Below are 16,578 nucleotides of genomic sequence, written 5' to 3'. Positions count from 1 at the left end.
CCCGGTAAGCAAACCCGTGAATATGGAGGTTTTACCGTACTGAACCAAATACCCTCCTCTGCTATATCTATTAATCCTTTTTTTTTTTTTTTCCAACATGTTGGCCAGCACTAACCAAGGAAGGGTGACCCAAAAAAAGAAGGTAACAATTTCACAATCATTCATAATAATATACACAATTCTTACTTATGGGATATACTTTGTATCTAACCTGTCATAGTGTTTGATGCTTTATCCATAATACCTTATTATTCTGATGTAAGGAAAACATCTCACCTTTTCATAACACAAAAAAGACTCATGTTCCTGCCGTATCCACTCGGGTTAATTCGTGTTGGAAGAGCATCTGGATACAGTTGCATAGAGTCTTTTAGGAAAGGAATACTGTCAACAAACACACACGGCATCTCTACAATATTTGGGTGGGGAGGTAAATTCATATGTTTACTGCAAAACCTGAAAAGAGAAAAAATAAAGATTTTACTTAGTATAAAACTTAATGCCTATCTTGTCAATCTAAACTCATTAACTCTTTCAGGGTCCGTGCCGTAGATCTACGGCTTTACGTTCAGGGTCCAAACCATAGATCTATGCCATGAGCTCAGCTCATTCTGATAAGCTGTGAGCATTAAATTTGCACCTAGATATGAGAGAATACATCTATGTGGTATGTGTGCACCACACAAAACAAATCCTGCAGCACACAGTGTATAATGAGAGAAAAAACTGAGACCATAATTTTCGATTAAAACATCGACTTTGCGTTGTTTTTCGTAGGTTTTTTATAGCTGTATTTGCAATTTTTGTTTTACATGATGGTAGGATTGCTGATGTCCATTTTTCTGTCTCATAAACATGCAAGGTTTCAGGTACATCTTGCTACTTCTACTTACACTTAGGTCACACTACACATACATGTACAAGTATATATATACACATCCCTCAGGGTTTTCTTCCATTTTCTTACTAGTTCTTGTTCCTGTTTATTTCCTCTTACCTCCATGGGGAAGTGGAACAGAATTCTTCCTCCGTAAGCCATGCGTGTTGTAAGAGGCAATTAAAATGCTGGGAGCAAGGGGCTAGTAACCCCTTCTCCTGTATATATTACTAAATGTAAAAGGAGAAACTTGCGTTTTTCCTTTTGGGCCACCCCGCCTCGGTGGGATATGGCGGGTGTGTTGAAAGAAAGAAGAAAGATTTGCAATTTCTTGGTCTCAATTGATAGAATGGAAGACATACTACAGAAATAGAGATGATTTTGATTGGTTTTAGTACTGGAAATAGCTTGAAACTGAGCTCAAAGTAGCAGAAATGTTAAATTTTTGTCAATGTTCAAGAGTAAACAAATGACCTCACAAGTCTAATACATGACAGCTGGTGAGTCTAATATACATTCACAAATGTGGTGATATTATTTATACAATTATTACAGTATTGCATAACAGTAAATCTTCTATTTTTTGGTTTGAATAAAAATTCATTATGTGAATAAAAAATCAAAATGGAATTCATTTGTAAAGCCTGAAAATGAAACTAATGAACAGAAGAAATGTTAGTTTAGTGCCAGTAATGTCTCCATTATTTATTCTGGACCCTATTTTGAAATTGGAATATTTTAACTTTGCATTAAATTGGCCAAATTATCAATTTCCAGTCACTTTGTTTTGTTGTTGAAACAGTTGACTTGGCGATTTCTTGTACTCAATCGATAGAATAGAAGTAATACTAGTGAAATAGCTAAGAATTTGGTTGACTGGAATACTATAATTGGCCTAAAATGGGAGTCAAAGTCGGGAAAATCGCCGATGCGTAAATATCGCTGACACATCAAAATTCACGAGAGCATAATTTTGTCAATTTTCCATCAAATTTCGTACTTTTTGTTTTATTACCATCAGAAAAAGATTCTCTACCATTTCATGAGAAAAAATAAAATTATTTTTTGAAAATTCTTGGACCCTGGTGCACATTTTGAAATTTGGCCATTGGACCCTGAAAGGGTTAACCCTTTGAGGGTCGACAGGCCCTCTCCGAAACTCGTTCTCAGGGTCGGCCAAATTTAAAAAAAAAAAAAAATTATTTTCTCTTATGAAAAGATAGAGAATCTTTTCCCAATCATAAAGACACCAAAAGTTTGAAATTTGATAGAAAACTTATGGAATTATGCTCTCGCAAAGTTAGCGGTCTCGGTGATGTTTACGCATCGGCGATTTTGCCCACTTTGAGCCCCATTTTCGGCCAATTTCACTGTACTAGTCGACAAAAAACATGAATATTTCGCTAGAACTCCATTTTTTCTATCGAATGGGTGCAAGAAACCACCCATTTATAAATTCAACTATCCAGTACAGTGGTCAGAATTTAGCAATTTTGTCAATTTCACGCAAATTTCAAAAGAGGCCAATTTCCGAATAGGGTCCAGAATAAACAAGAAAGACATTCCTGGCACTAAAATGACATTTCCTCTAGTCATTAGTCACGTCTCAAGGCCCCTCTTATATTCTTTTGCTTTCCACTTTGAATTTTTATTCTCACAAAAAATATAAGATTTACTGTTATGCAGACTACTGCATTAGTGTAAAAAATGGTATAAATATTATTGGTGCACTTGTGAAAGAATATTAGACTCACCAGTTGACGTGTATTGCACGCTTGGCATGATTTGTTTACTTTTGAACTTTGGTAAAAAACAAACATTTCTGCTACTTTGAGCTCAATTTCAAGGTACTTTTCATTGTAAAACCAGTCAAAATCATCTCAATTTCTGTAATATGTCTTCCATTCTATAAAATGAGACCAAGAAAACTAGAATACAACAATAAATACCATACAAAAATGTACTGCAAAGTCGCTGATTTATTAAAAAAAATGGTCAAAGTTTTTTTTTTCTCATTATGCACTGTGTGCTGCAGGATTTTTTTTAGACTGTGCACACAGACCACATAGACCCATTCTTTCATGTGAAGGCCTACCAGCTTTCTCCCACTAGATTTGAGGCCGCTAGAATTTATGAGTACTAGTACGTCAAAAACCCCTATGCGTAAGACGTACTAGTACGACCAAAACCCTCAAAGGGTTAATAACCAAATTTCATTAAAGAATGACTTCCGACTCCTAAGAAAATAAGTGGAATTGAAAAACTACACCTATACTTATTATAACAATTTAGACATTTAACCCTTTCAGGGTTTCGGACGTACTAGTACGGCTTACGCATCAGGGTTTTTGACGTACTAGTACACTTAAATTCTAGCGCCTTAAAATCTAGTGAGAGAAAGCTGGTAGGCCTACATATGAAAGAATGGGTCTATGTGGTCAGTGTGCACAGTATAAAAAAATCCTGCAGCACAGTGCGTAATGAGAAAAAAAAACCTTTTGACAGTGTTTTTGGTTTAAAACAGCGACTTTGCACTGTATTTTCGTATGGTATTTACAATGGTATTCTAGTTTACCTCATCTCATTTTATAGAATGGAAGACATATTACAGAAATTGAGATGATTTTCATTGGTTTTACAATGAAAAGTACCTTGAAATTGAGCTCAAAGTAGCAGAAATCTTCGATTTTTGCCAAAGTTCAAAAGTAAACAAATCATGCTACGTGTCCAATACACGTCAACTGGTGAGTCTAATATTCTTTCACAAGTGCGCTGATATTATTTATACCATTTCTACACTAATGCAGTAGTTTGCATAACAGTAAATTTTCTGTTTTTTGTGAGAATAAAAATTCAAAGTGGAAAGCAAAAGAATGTAAGAGGGGCCTGGGGATGTGACTAATGAACAGAGGAAATGTTATTTTAGTGCCAGGAATGTCTTTCTTGTTTATTCTGGACCCTATTTGGAAATTGGCATCTTTTGAAATTTGTGTGAAATTGGCAAAATTGCTAAATTCTGACCACTGTATTGGATAGTTGAAATTGGTAAATGGGTGGTTTCTTGTACTCATTCAATAGAAAAAATGGAGTTCTAGCGAAATAGTTATGATTTTTGTCGACTAGTACATTGGAATTGGCCGAAAAAATAGGGTTCAAAGTGGGCAAAATCGCCAATGCGTAAAGATCGTCGAGATTCGCGAGAGCATAATTCCATAAGTTTTCCATCAAATTTCATACTTTTGGTGTCATTATGATTGGGAAAAGATTCTCTATCTTTTCCTAAGAAAAAATAATTTTTTTTTTTGAAAATTTGGCGACCCTGAGGACAAGTCTTGGAGAGGGCCTGTCGACCCTGAAAGGGTTAAGAGAAAAAGTGAATCATCTCTGCACTCTGCTAATGAACAACATTCATTTGCAAATGTTTATACCTACTTAGTTTTTTGAACAGCAGTTGTCCCCCACTGAGGTGGGGTGACCCAAAAAGAAGAAACACTGTCACCATCACCCATTCATCTTAAAATAATAAATCCTAACTAGTCATAAGTTTGCCTATGATACTCCAATATAGACACTTTGTATTGTGCCAAAACAAAAGCATTCACATTGCTAAACTCACAAACTATGATGTAGTCACTTAGCCTTAATACTATAATCTGTAAGGATTTAATGTTAAGAATTAATCTAAGTCTGCCCGAAATGCCTAGCCATGCTAGGTGTCCTAGTGGCCCCCTCTGTAATTAGTATTTTATAACATGTAAACCACACAATACCCAAAACCTGTAAACCCCACATTGTAACCCTTATAGAGAATAAACTTGAATTGAACTGAATTGAATTGAATTTAATTCAATTCAATCATGGTCTTCCCATAAGTCTGCCATCATAGCTTTGATGACACTACATTGAAAATTGTTGCAAAAAGCATAATGAGCAAAATAGAAATATCTTGCCTGATATGAATGTGAGGTGTGATCATACAGAGAACAAATTAAAAGCTGGCTTTTGTGGTAATATACAAGATATACAGCAGACTCTCATAAAACATGAGTTATGTTTCTGAAAACCAATGTCACACAAAAATCATACTAAGTAAAATAAAAAACATATAGCAATAATAGTGCACCTCTTCAGTCTAGTAATTCTAAAAAATTCTCAGAACTATTTTCTTACCTTAACCCTTTGACTGTCGAGACCCCAAATCCTGAAGTGTGTCTCACAAAATTTTCAAGAAAAAAAAAAATTTTTGGAAATGATAGAGAATCTTTTCCCGATGGTAATGACACCAAAAGTATGAAATTTGATGGAAAACTAATGGAATTACGCTCTCGCGAAGTTATCGATCTCGGCGATATAAATGCATTGGCGATTTTGCCCACTATGAACCCTATTTTCGGCTAATTCCATTGTTCCAGTCAACTAAACTCATAGCTATTTCTTTAGAACTTTATTTGCTCTATTGATTGAGTACAAGAAACCACCCATTTACTGATTTCAATTACCCAATAAAGTGGTCAGAAATTGACAATTTGGCCAATATCTGACTTCAGATGCCAATTTCAAAATAGTGTCCAGAATAAACAATGCAGACATCCCTGGCACTAAAGTAACATTTTCTCTGTTCATTAGTCATGTCTCTAGGCCCCTCTTATATTACTCTTGCTTTCTATTTTGAATTTTTATTCACACAAAATATAGAAGATTTACTGTTATGCAGATTACTGCATTACTGTAATAATTGTATAAATAATGTCAACCCATTCATGACTGCATATTGGAATGGCTAGTTGGGGACTTACTGGACGGTGACGTCATTTGTTTACCTTGAACATCAGCAAAAATCAAACCTTTCTGCTACTTTGAGCTCAATTTCAAGGTCCTTTTCATTGTGAAACCAATCAAAATCATCTCGATTTCTGTAATATGTTTTCTATTCTATCAAATGAGACCAAGAAAGCAAGAATACAACCATAAATACTACATGAAAATACACCTCAATGTTGGCATTTTAATCCAAAAACACAGTCTGAGTTTTTTTTCTTTCTCATTATGCACTGCATGCTGCAGAATTATTTTTATACTGCATACACTGATCACACAGACCCATTCTCTCACATGTGGCTTCTAGTGGCTTCAAATCAAGCAGGAGAAGCCCTACCAGCCTTCTCTCGCTTGATTTGAAGCCACTAGAATTTTGGTGCATTAATAAGTTACTGACACTGGCTCGTAAGACACACATATATGACACCGACAGTCAAAGGATTAAATTTAAGTTGTTGGTGTATGATCATCATCCTGAAAACCCCAAAGAGGATGTGGCACTACTGGGCTGAGGTGGATGATGGCTGTGGTTCATGAACTGATATCAATGCAAAACTGTTACTAGACAAAAGTTGTATTGGAGTTCTCAGGTATTCTGCAATGTATCTCTGACCTATTTTATCTTATATGATCTTATACAGGTGATAATAAGGAATAATTGCCTGCTCCAGAGCTCTCTTTGTAGCAATGTTTTTTATTGTGTCAAGGTCCTCTTCAATGAAAAAGTTTGCAATTTTAACAATAGCATGAATCTGCTCATGTAATTGTTGCAGTGTTAACTGCATATGATTGTAGTTACCTGCATAAGAAATTTTACTTAATAGTTTATGTCTAAATCTTTAGTAGTCTTTAAGCATTAGAATTAGTCTGCCTGAAACATATTGCATACTAGTGACTTTCCTTTGAGCCTAACAATGTTGCATTACATGTAAACATTATTTTGTACTGCATAAAGAAATAAAAATTTGTATTTATATTTATCACGGTGGCCCGTAGCCTGGTGGCAAAAGCTCTTGCTTCACACAGTGAGGACCTGGGTTTGATTCCTGGCTAGGGTACAAATACTGGGTGTGTTTCCTTACACCAGTTGTCTATGTTTACCCATCAGTAAAATGAGTACCTGTGAGTTAGTCGACTGGTGTGGGTTGCATCCTGGGACAAAACTGACCTAATTTGCCTGAAATGCTCTGCATAACAAGCAGTTTTCTATGTAGTACAGTAGACCCTCATATTACCTAGATTTATTTTGCATGTTTTGGTTATTACACTATTGAAAAATTATGGCACAATTATATACAACACTTCGTACAATTAAGAGACAAGCATTCGGAAAGACAGGCACACACACAGGCAGACACAAAGACCGAGACACACAGTCAGATAGAAAGATCGAGACACACAGGCAGACAGAAAGACAGACACACACACAGGCAGACAGAAAGACAGATAAGTAAAGCTAGAGAGACAGACAGACAGACATACATGTTTGTGTGTAACAGTGAAAACAATAAAGCCAGGGTTCCCTGCAGCAGTGCACTATTATCCTGTCATTCCTCTGCTTACCCTGTCAGCAGTTAAGCAACACTCGTCATAAACACCATGCTTAAAGAAGTTTCATATATACTCCAGCATATCTTAAACATTGCTGATACCTATAAATACTGTGCATATCCATATTTCTAGACAACAGTAAATGACCAAGGCAGGTGAAAATGTTCACCTGCTGGTGTGATTGTGACTATTTGAGTACCGTACTATTTCAGTACCTAATATAGTGTCAGAACAAAGATTGGCTATGAAATCACAAGACCAATTATAAATTGTAACTATCAGAACATAAAAATTATATGAATTAAAATAAAAAAGAGAAAAAAGGTATATTGGCAACACTTCTGCAAGCAGCAGGACTTGATGTTGCCGTTAGGTGAGCATCCAGCGCCAACTTCGAGGTTTTATATCTCAATAAGTACTGGTTCTAAAAAGTTTTTTGGGTCTTATAACACACAGAAAACTGCTCTCTTTAATTAAAAAAAAAAAAAAATCAAAATATTCAGAATGCTGGCAGTGAAAAAGTAAATCTATGTTTGGACAGTTTGAGGGTTAAGCAACGAATGACTGTGAATGGGGATTATAAAGGTGGGATCAGAGTGATTGAGGTGTCCACGAGAGGGCTTAGGCAGAAGGGGTTAGAGTGGGTGGGATGAGGGGTTTGGTAGGAGTGAAGGACCAAACAGTGGGTGGATGGGAGCAGGAACTGGAGCCTGGTACTGGGAGGTAGAAGATACTGAAGGGTGTCAAGGGTGGAGGCTAGAAACAACAAGGTGATACTCGCCTATTTGTACCCACCTATTTGCAGTTGAAGGGGTCGAGCCCCACCTCTTTGCCAGTTGCTACTAGGTCCACTGTCTCCCTACTCTATGAGCTTTATCATGATGTGATGTCATTGTGTGATGGTGACTGTGTGGATGGCAGTGTCAGTGACCTGGTGTGGATAATGGATGAATAAGCAGGTGGGTGTACGGTTGTTTGTGCAGGTGGTAATGAGTGGAGGGTGGCTATGCAACTAGGTGTGTTAACAGTGCTAGGGTGTGTGGGCCATGAAAGTATGAGTAAGGTGTGGGCATAGGCCTGTGGCAATGGAGCTATGTGGTTAAAGCTGTGGGAGAGAGTTGTGAGTGAAAGATGTGGATGTCAGTGGCCCAGTGCACATGGTGATGTAGATCATGGATGACTAGGCATGTGAGTGTGCAGTCGGTAGCATAGGTGGTAATGAGGATGGTGGGTGACCTAAGTCATTAGGTATGGGTGTGGATTCAAATCCCACTTTGATTTAAGGTGTTCCATGGCTCGGTTGGCAACACATTTACCTCGTACACCGAGTGTCCATGGTTCAGTCTCTGGCAGGGTGGAAATGTTTGGCATGTTTCTTTACACCTGCTGTCCCTCTTCACCTAGCAGTAAGTAGGTACCTGGGTGATAGTCAGCTGGAGTGGGTCACATCCTGAGGGACAAAACTGAAGGACCCCAATGGAAATAAAGCTGTCCTCGATTATGCACTGACTTTATTGGGTTATCCTGGGTGGCTAACACTCTAGGTATAAAATCCCAACAAATCTTATGCTTAGATAAAAAGTCGAGTAAGGTGAGAGCATCATTTCATGGGAAAATGGTGTTGGTGTAGAGCTAAGTAAGGTATGGTCTAGAGGTAGTGGGGAAATGTTGTTGTGGGGGAATATGCCCATGGGGAAAATGTGGATGTGGGAGTGTGAAGGCTTACTCAGCCCTGTAACAACTTCAGACAGTATTACCCAGGCTGGCTCCTCCTCAGGAAAATTAATGAATAGAAAAAGAAATAATAACAGACAAACATAAACACTTTATTATATAGAAAATAGAAAATACTTAAATATGAAATATTAATCCTACATTAAAGAAAATGAAAAATGAAAATATAAATGAAGCGTGGGTGATGAATGTTGCAGCGAGGAGAAGGCTGGAGGCAGTGGAGATGTCATGTCTGAGGGCAATGTGTGGTGTGAATATAATGCAGAGAATTCGTAGTTTGGAAGTTAGGAGGAGGTGCGGGATTACCAAAACTGTTGTCCAGAGGGCTGAGGAAGGGTTGTTGAGGTGGTTCGGACATGTAGAGAGAATGGAGCGAAACAGAATGACTTCAAGAGTGTATCAGTCTGTAGTGGAAGGAAGGCGGGGTAGGGGTCGGCCTAGGAAGGGTTGGAGGGAGGGGGTAAAGGAGGTTTTGTGTGCGAGGGGCTTGGACTTCCAGCAGGCATGCGTGAGCGTGTTTGATAGGAGTGAATGGAGACAAATGGTTTTTAATACTTGACGTGCTGTTGGAGTGTGAGCAAAGTAACATTTATGAAGGGATTCAGGGAAACCGGCAGGCCGGACTTGAGTCCTGGAGATGGGAAGTACAGTGCCTGCACTCTGAAGGAGGGGTGTTAATGTTGCAGTTTAAAAACTGTAGTGTAAAGCACCCTTCTGGCAAGACAGTGATGGAGTGAATGATGGTGAAAGTTTTTCATTTTCGGGCCACCCTGCCTTGGTGGGAATCGGCCGGTGTGATAATAAAAAAAAAATAAATAAATGATAACTGAATTCAACGCTAATATATATAGGGGTGTCTGGTGTTAGTGACATTGAGTTGTTGAAATCGTAGCCGTTGCTGATGATGGGGGGGGGGGTCGCAGGTGTTGGTTACAACCCACCGGTTCGTTCTTCACAGTATAGCCGTGAGTATTATATCCTGATGACAGGAAAGCAGGTTCTTTACTACTGCAAGGATGAGGGGTTACGTCCTGCAATTTCATACAGGTGCACAGGTAATTAAATCCAAAAAGGGGAAGTCTCAGGACGTTAGTCCATCTCCATCAGTTCTGCTTGTTGATTGGCAGGTGACCCTCTCTGTCATCCAAGATGGAAAGATAGACAGGTTACCCACTGCTTAAGAAATCACTCTCCATGATAAGTACAATACCTAAAATTTGTGGTGATTATTACAACAGTCAACCTAGAGCAAGACTGAAAGGACCAAGTTTATTATTGGTCAAAAGTGAAGCTTTCAACCAATAAATCCACTAGAATACAAAGCAAGAATGTACTTACAATAGTGCTGGGAGCTGTGAGTCTAGTGATTACTGTTTGGACCGGAGCCCCACACGTCACCTTTTGGGGGGGGGGGGAAGAAGGAGGGGGAAGGGAGAGCGGGAGCTAGACTGACCCTACCTTAACAAGCAGCCGGCAGTCAAACTATCACTTTCGGAGTGGGGGGAAAAAAGGCGGGAATAGCGGGAGCTTGACTTACCCTACCTTAACAAGTAGCCGGCAATGAAACTATTGTTACTATATACTCCATCGCTACTCCTATCTATTGAACTTTTCCCTCACACTCCCCCATACCAAGACTTATAGTCAAGGAGTATAAGAAGAATAGGCGAGGAAAAAGTTCTAACATGTGGAAGTCGCATAAGGCAACAAATCTTCTACTGACTGTCACGACTTAACCAGTCAGAGAAATAATTGGATGAACCATTGATATACACAATATGGAACTTAAAAGCCTGGAGTGCCAATGTCCACCTCAAGAGGCGACTGTTGGTTCCCTTAAAAGTTTCTAGGTATATCAAAGGTTTGTGGTCAGTTTCTAAAATGAATTCTTTTCCCAGCAAATAAAATTTAAGTTTGGAGATACCCCACACAAGGGCTAAACATTCCTTTTCTATTGTGGAGTATCTCGTTTCTGCGGGAAAGAGTTTCCGGCTTAGGAAGCATACAGGGAAAGGAGTACCATCATGGTATTGTAGTAACACTGCACCTAAGCCAGTACTGGAGGCATCAGTTCTTAAACAAAATGTTTTATTAATATCTGGAATCTTAAGTATAGGGTCTTTCGAGAAGATATTTTTAATCTCATTAAATTTTTCCCGAGCTACGTCGGAAAGTTCAAGAGGTTCCTTCACAGACTTTTTAAGGAAGTCGGATAAGATGCCTGGAAGATCAGTAAGGTTCAGGATAAACCGTGCATAAAAATTTACAGAACCAAGAAAGCTACGCATGAGCTTCTTGGTTTCGGGGAATTTAAATTCTAATAAAGCTTTGATCTTACTGGGGAGAGGCTGCAGAGAGTTATTAGAAAGTATCAGTCCAAGATATCTAATCTTGTTATACCCAAGGAAGCATTTCTTCGGCTTGGCAGTGAGGCCATGCGAGCGTAACCTACGCAAAACTGCTGTTAATGTTTGGATATGTTCGCCCCACGTGGATGTCATTACGTAAATGTTATCAAAATAAACTGAAACATTTGGCATATTACCCAAGACCTTTCTCATCAGTCTCACGTAGGTAGCACAGGCAGTTACCAAACCGAAGGGCATAGTTCTATATTGCATCAGTCCTTGGTGTGTAGGAAAAGTGGTGTACTGCCTAGAAGAAGGATCTAACATTACTTGATGATATGCCTGCGCAATATCAATCTCTGAAAAGAAGGAAGCGTCATAAAATTTGTGTAGATCGCTATCTATTAAGGGCATAGGCTCAGCATCCCACCGAGTTATAGCATTAAGGCCTCTGAAGTAAATAGCAAGTCTATATGAATTATCCTCCTTCTTAACCATGACTACTGGTGATCAATATGAAGATACTGAAGATTCAATGATCTTTAGTTTTAATAATTTGTCTACCTCTCGGTCAAATGCATCCCTAAGGTGAACTGGAACTGGGTATAATTTCCGTTTGATAGGATTGTCCGTCACTAAGTCAATCTTATGGACTACCGTGGAGGTAACACCTGGAATATCAGTAAAGACGTCTGAAAAGTTACTCACACACTGAAGTAGTTCATGTCTCTTATGGTCATCCAAAGATTCATTAATATTAATGTTGGTTGCGCCCGAGTGGTCAAGAGTCACCAAGTCATGTAGTTCTTCATCATAGTCTAAGTTAGAGGTGTCAATTACGCACAGTTGTCATATCAAGTTCGTGTGGAAAAACTAAGTCAAAGTTATTAAGGCAGTTAACCGAATTTCTTCGGTAATATTTCTTAAGGATGTTGATATGATAAAGCTTAGGTTTCCCCTTGACTTCTATGAGGTAGCCAACTTTCCCACAAATTTTTAATACTTTATATGGACCTTTCCATGCTACTAATAATTTATTTGACTTGATCGGCAAAAGTACAAGAACTTCATCCCCTACTTTAAAACTTCTCCTCTGACTTTTGGAATCAAAATAGGTTTTGTACTGGTCCACTGACAAGCTTAGGTTTTTTGAAACTATGTCAGATGTCTCCTCAAGTTTGGATCTAAGGTCAAGGAGAAACTGGTAAGAAGACTGAACCTCAGCATTTACCTCCTCATTAGTCCATAAGTCATGAAGGATGGACAATGGGCCTCTAGCCTGTCTACCATAGAGAAGTTCAAAAGTTGAAAACCCCAAAGAGTCACTGGGAACTTCCCTCAAGGCAAACAAAGCACAGGGTAGGTAACGATGCCACTCCTTAGGTTTAAGGGAGCAAAGTTTCCTTAAAATGGACTTGAGAATCGAATGCTGGCGCTCAATCCTCCCATTACAGCTGGGATGATAGGGTGTGGTGAAAAGAGGCTTCACTCCCAGAAGTTGGTATAGATGTTGCATTAAGTCAGATGTGAATTGTGTCCAACGGTCAGACAAAATTTCTCTAGGGATGCCCACTCTGGAGAAGATGGACAAAAGGGCTTCAGCCACCTCTGTAGTGGTTATGGTCTTTAAGGGTATGGCTTCAGGGAAACTCGAAGCATAATCGACTAATGTTAATATATATCTATGTCCCCCAGATGAAAGTGGAGATAAAGGACCAACGATGTCAATAGCTACTCTTTCAAAAGGTACCATAAAGACTGGCATTTTGACCATAGGTACTCGCCTGGTACCTCGGGAGGATGACAGTTGGCAAACTTTACACGATCTACAATAGGTAGTGACATCTGAGGACATTTTTGGCCAAAAATAGGTTTCCCTAATTTTATTTAAGGTTTTACGATGCGAGAAATGTCCGGCCACTGGCAGGTCATGAGCCATTTTAAGAACAGTCTCTCTGCATTGACTTGGAACAACTAAGATGGAATAGTCTATCTCATCTGAATTTAATTTGAATACTGACTTGTACAAGATACCTTTTATATATTCAAATTTATATGAAAAGTTTTTCCTTTGGATAACTTGATTTTGTTTAGCGGCATTATGGCAATCCTGAAGAGAAGGGCGATTACGTTGTAAATTGACAAAGGAGTCCTTCAATATGTCTAAAGGCTTAAAATCCGGGACAGTAGGAGAAGTCTGGGCTTTAGTCTGAGCCCTAGTCAAGACATTTATGGCATCGGAGGAGATATCTTCACTTTCATCTAACAAGTGAACCGGTGATCCTACTACCTCGCTTTCGAGAGTAGCATCACTGGTTTTTAATCCCACATGAATCTCACGAGACATTGTCTCATCTGAACTTTCGATGGGCTTCTCTGACTCTACAGGAAGAGGATCTGAAACACTTATGTCCACCTTTGGTGATGAAAGGTCAACCTCAGAAGGAAGAATGGCACATTTTACATTACCTATTAGTACAGAGCAAGAAGTGATGGGAGCTAGTACGGCTTCAGACCAATCTGTGAACCATTTAGACCTAATGTAACAACGGATGGTAGGAAAAGTGTCCGTATGGCCCAAGTAGTCTGAAAGTATAGCAGAGGAATGAGTTTCTTTAAGGTTAGGGAACAGCTTATCAGAAATGACTATACATGTGCATCCAGTGTCTCGTAAAATGGTAGATACATTAAGTCCATTAACTGTTCCTGAACAGAAGGGTGCTTGGTCATTACAGTCTTTAAAACATCTTCCAACTTTTTGGACCTTCTTAGAAGGACAATCTGGACGTTTATGTCCCTTAACACCACACAAATGACAAACAGGAATAAAAGAAGTCATTTTACTTTCCACTAGAGGCTTTGATTTCTTAAGGTCTGATGAACCCTTGCCCTTAGGGTTCGATCCCTTTAGGTCTTTATAGGAATTGTGAGCCTCAGCAACTTCCTCAGCTTTAATCAGGTTACGTTCTCTGATGAATGTTCGTATCTGATGGGGAAGAGCTGCCAGGAACTGGTCAGCAACCATGAAGTCTCTAAGAGATTCATAACTGCGATCAATTCCTGAACTCTCTATCCAAAAGTCGAACAAACGAAAGAGTGTTACCTGTAACTGCTGAAAGTTCTGGCCAGGCTGTAAGGTGGCATACCTGAAATCTTTCCTGTAAGAATTAGTGTTTTTTTTATATGCTTTAAGGATTGCCTTCTTCAGTAGGTTATAATTACATATGATATTCTGCGACAAAGTTGCATAGATATTCAAGGCTGTACCAGAAAATAACATTCCTAATCTGGTAGCCCAGGTGTCAGCAGGCCATTCACAGAGGGTAGTGGTATTTTCAAACCTGATAATGTATGAAGTTATGTCTTCCCCCTCTGTGAAGGGAGGTAAATTAGATGTTGGAATATGTGCACTAGCTGCACGTTGTTCCATTACTCCTTCATCTAATTGCTGTTGTGAGAAAGTTAACTTTTTATTCTCTAATTCAAGGCAAGCTTGTTCGAGCTCGCAATCCTTTTCTCTCTCCCTTAACTCATATTCTCTGTCCTTTGCTCTTTCCTCAAGTTCCCTTAATTTAACTTGTTCCTCACATACTCTAGTTCTTTCTTCACGATCAAGTCTATCACGCTCCTTTTTGTCTTCTCTCTCTCTTTCTGTCTTTCTTGGATTTCTCTCTCAATTCTCTCTCTCTCCTTTTTCTCCTGTCTTTCAAGGTTCTCTTTCTCCTTTTTCTCCTGTCTTTCAAGGTTCTCTTTCTCCTGTCTTTCAAGGTTCTCTTTCTCCTTTTTATCCTCTTTCTCTTTCTTTCTTGATTCTCTCTCTCTATTCTTTCTCTCTCCTTATTCTCTTCTCTTTCGATTCTCTCTCTCTCTCTTTCAAGTCTTTCCTGGATCTTAGCACTAATGAAAGATTCTAAATTTTTCCCTGTTATTCCTAACTTACTTCCAGCATTCATCCAAAACTGGTATTCCTCCATGCTTGCAAGAATAACTTAAACTATCAAGGGAAATGAAACGGGTATTAAAGAAAACGGAGGGTTCAATTCCTGCTCCGCTCAAACTATAAATAGACCAGAGGGCTCGATCCCTGCTTCAATTAAATATGTATTAATTAAAATGAAGGGTTCTATGCCGGCTCCGAGCAAACAGTAAGTAGAATGGGGTCACTTGACCATCCAATCTTCTCACCAACAAATCAAGAGTGTCCTATGACAGTTCCCTTGATATAATAAAGAGCTCAATGAAACAAATTGTCACTGGAAAATCGCGGGTCCCTAGAGTCTAATCCTCCAAAGTGTTTCAAGCTCACACAAAAATAGATGGCAGAATTAACTAGTATTCCTGCCTTGACTTGACTTACAATAAATTGAGACCATAACAATCACCAAATCTTTTAAATACCTGTACTGTAGTCCTACCATAGAGAATGATTACTCATGGCTGGTGGTAACCGTCTGTGGTATGCGGCGTTGAAGTTCCAATGGTAGATTCGAGATGGAATTGAATCTTGATTCAGTAGAGTTGATCCTGGCAAGGTCGCCACTTGTGAAGGCTTACTCAGCCCTGTAACAACTTCAGACAGTATTACCCAGGCTGGCTCCTCCTCAGGAAAATTAATGAATAGAAAACGAAATAATAGCAGACAAACAAACACTTTATTATATAGAAAATATAAAATACTTAAATATGAAATATTAATCCTACATTAAAGAAAATGAAAAATGAAAAATATAAATGATAATTGAATTCAACGCTAATATATACAGTGGACCCCCGCATAACGATTACCTCCGAATGTGACCAATTATGTAAGTGTATTTATGTAAGTGCGTTTGTACGTGTATGTTTGGGGGTCTGAAATGGACTAATCTACTTCACAATATTTCTTATGGGAACAAATTCGGTCAGTACTGGCACCTGAACATACTTCTGGAGTGAAAAAATATCGTTAACCGGGGGTCCACTGTATAGGGGTGTCTGGTGTTGGTGACACTGAGTTGTTGAAATCGTAGCCGTTGCTGATGATGGGGGGGGGGTCGCAGGTGTTGGTTACAACCCACCGGTTCGTTCTTCACAGTATAGCCGTGAGTATTATATCCCGATGACAGGAAAGCAGGTTCTTTACCACTGCAAGGATGAGGGGTTACGTCCTGCAATTTCATACAGGTGCACAGGTAATTAAATCCAAAAAGGGGAAGTCTCAGGACGTTAGTCCATCTCCATCAGTTCTGCTCGTTGACTGGCAGGTGACCC

At 38.9% G+C, this 16,578-nt stretch overlaps 1 protein-coding gene across 2 annotated transcripts in view; it reads right to left on the bottom strand.

Annotated features, from left to right (window-relative positions):
- Positions 1–16,578, bottom strand: part of Pink1 (PTEN-induced putative kinase 1) — a 263,559-nt gene that overhangs the window by 186,545 nt on the left and 60,436 nt on the right. For both annotated transcript variants that reach the window (XM_070097991.1, XM_070097992.1), the window contains exon 6: positions 277–456. In XM_070097991.1, coding sequence (XP_069954092.1) covers positions 277–456 — 180 coding nt within the window. The remainder of the gene's footprint in view (positions 1–276; positions 457–16,578) is intronic.

This window comes from Cherax quadricarinatus, chromosome 60 (genome assembly GCF_038502225.1).
Source record: "Cherax quadricarinatus isolate ZL_2023a chromosome 60, ASM3850222v1, whole genome shotgun sequence".
Classification (NCBI taxonomy): Eukaryota; Metazoa; Arthropoda; class Malacostraca; order Decapoda; family Parastacidae; genus Cherax; species Cherax quadricarinatus.
The sequence above is the reverse complement of the archived record's forward strand: the minus strand, read 5'-3'. Positions and strand labels throughout refer to the sequence as shown.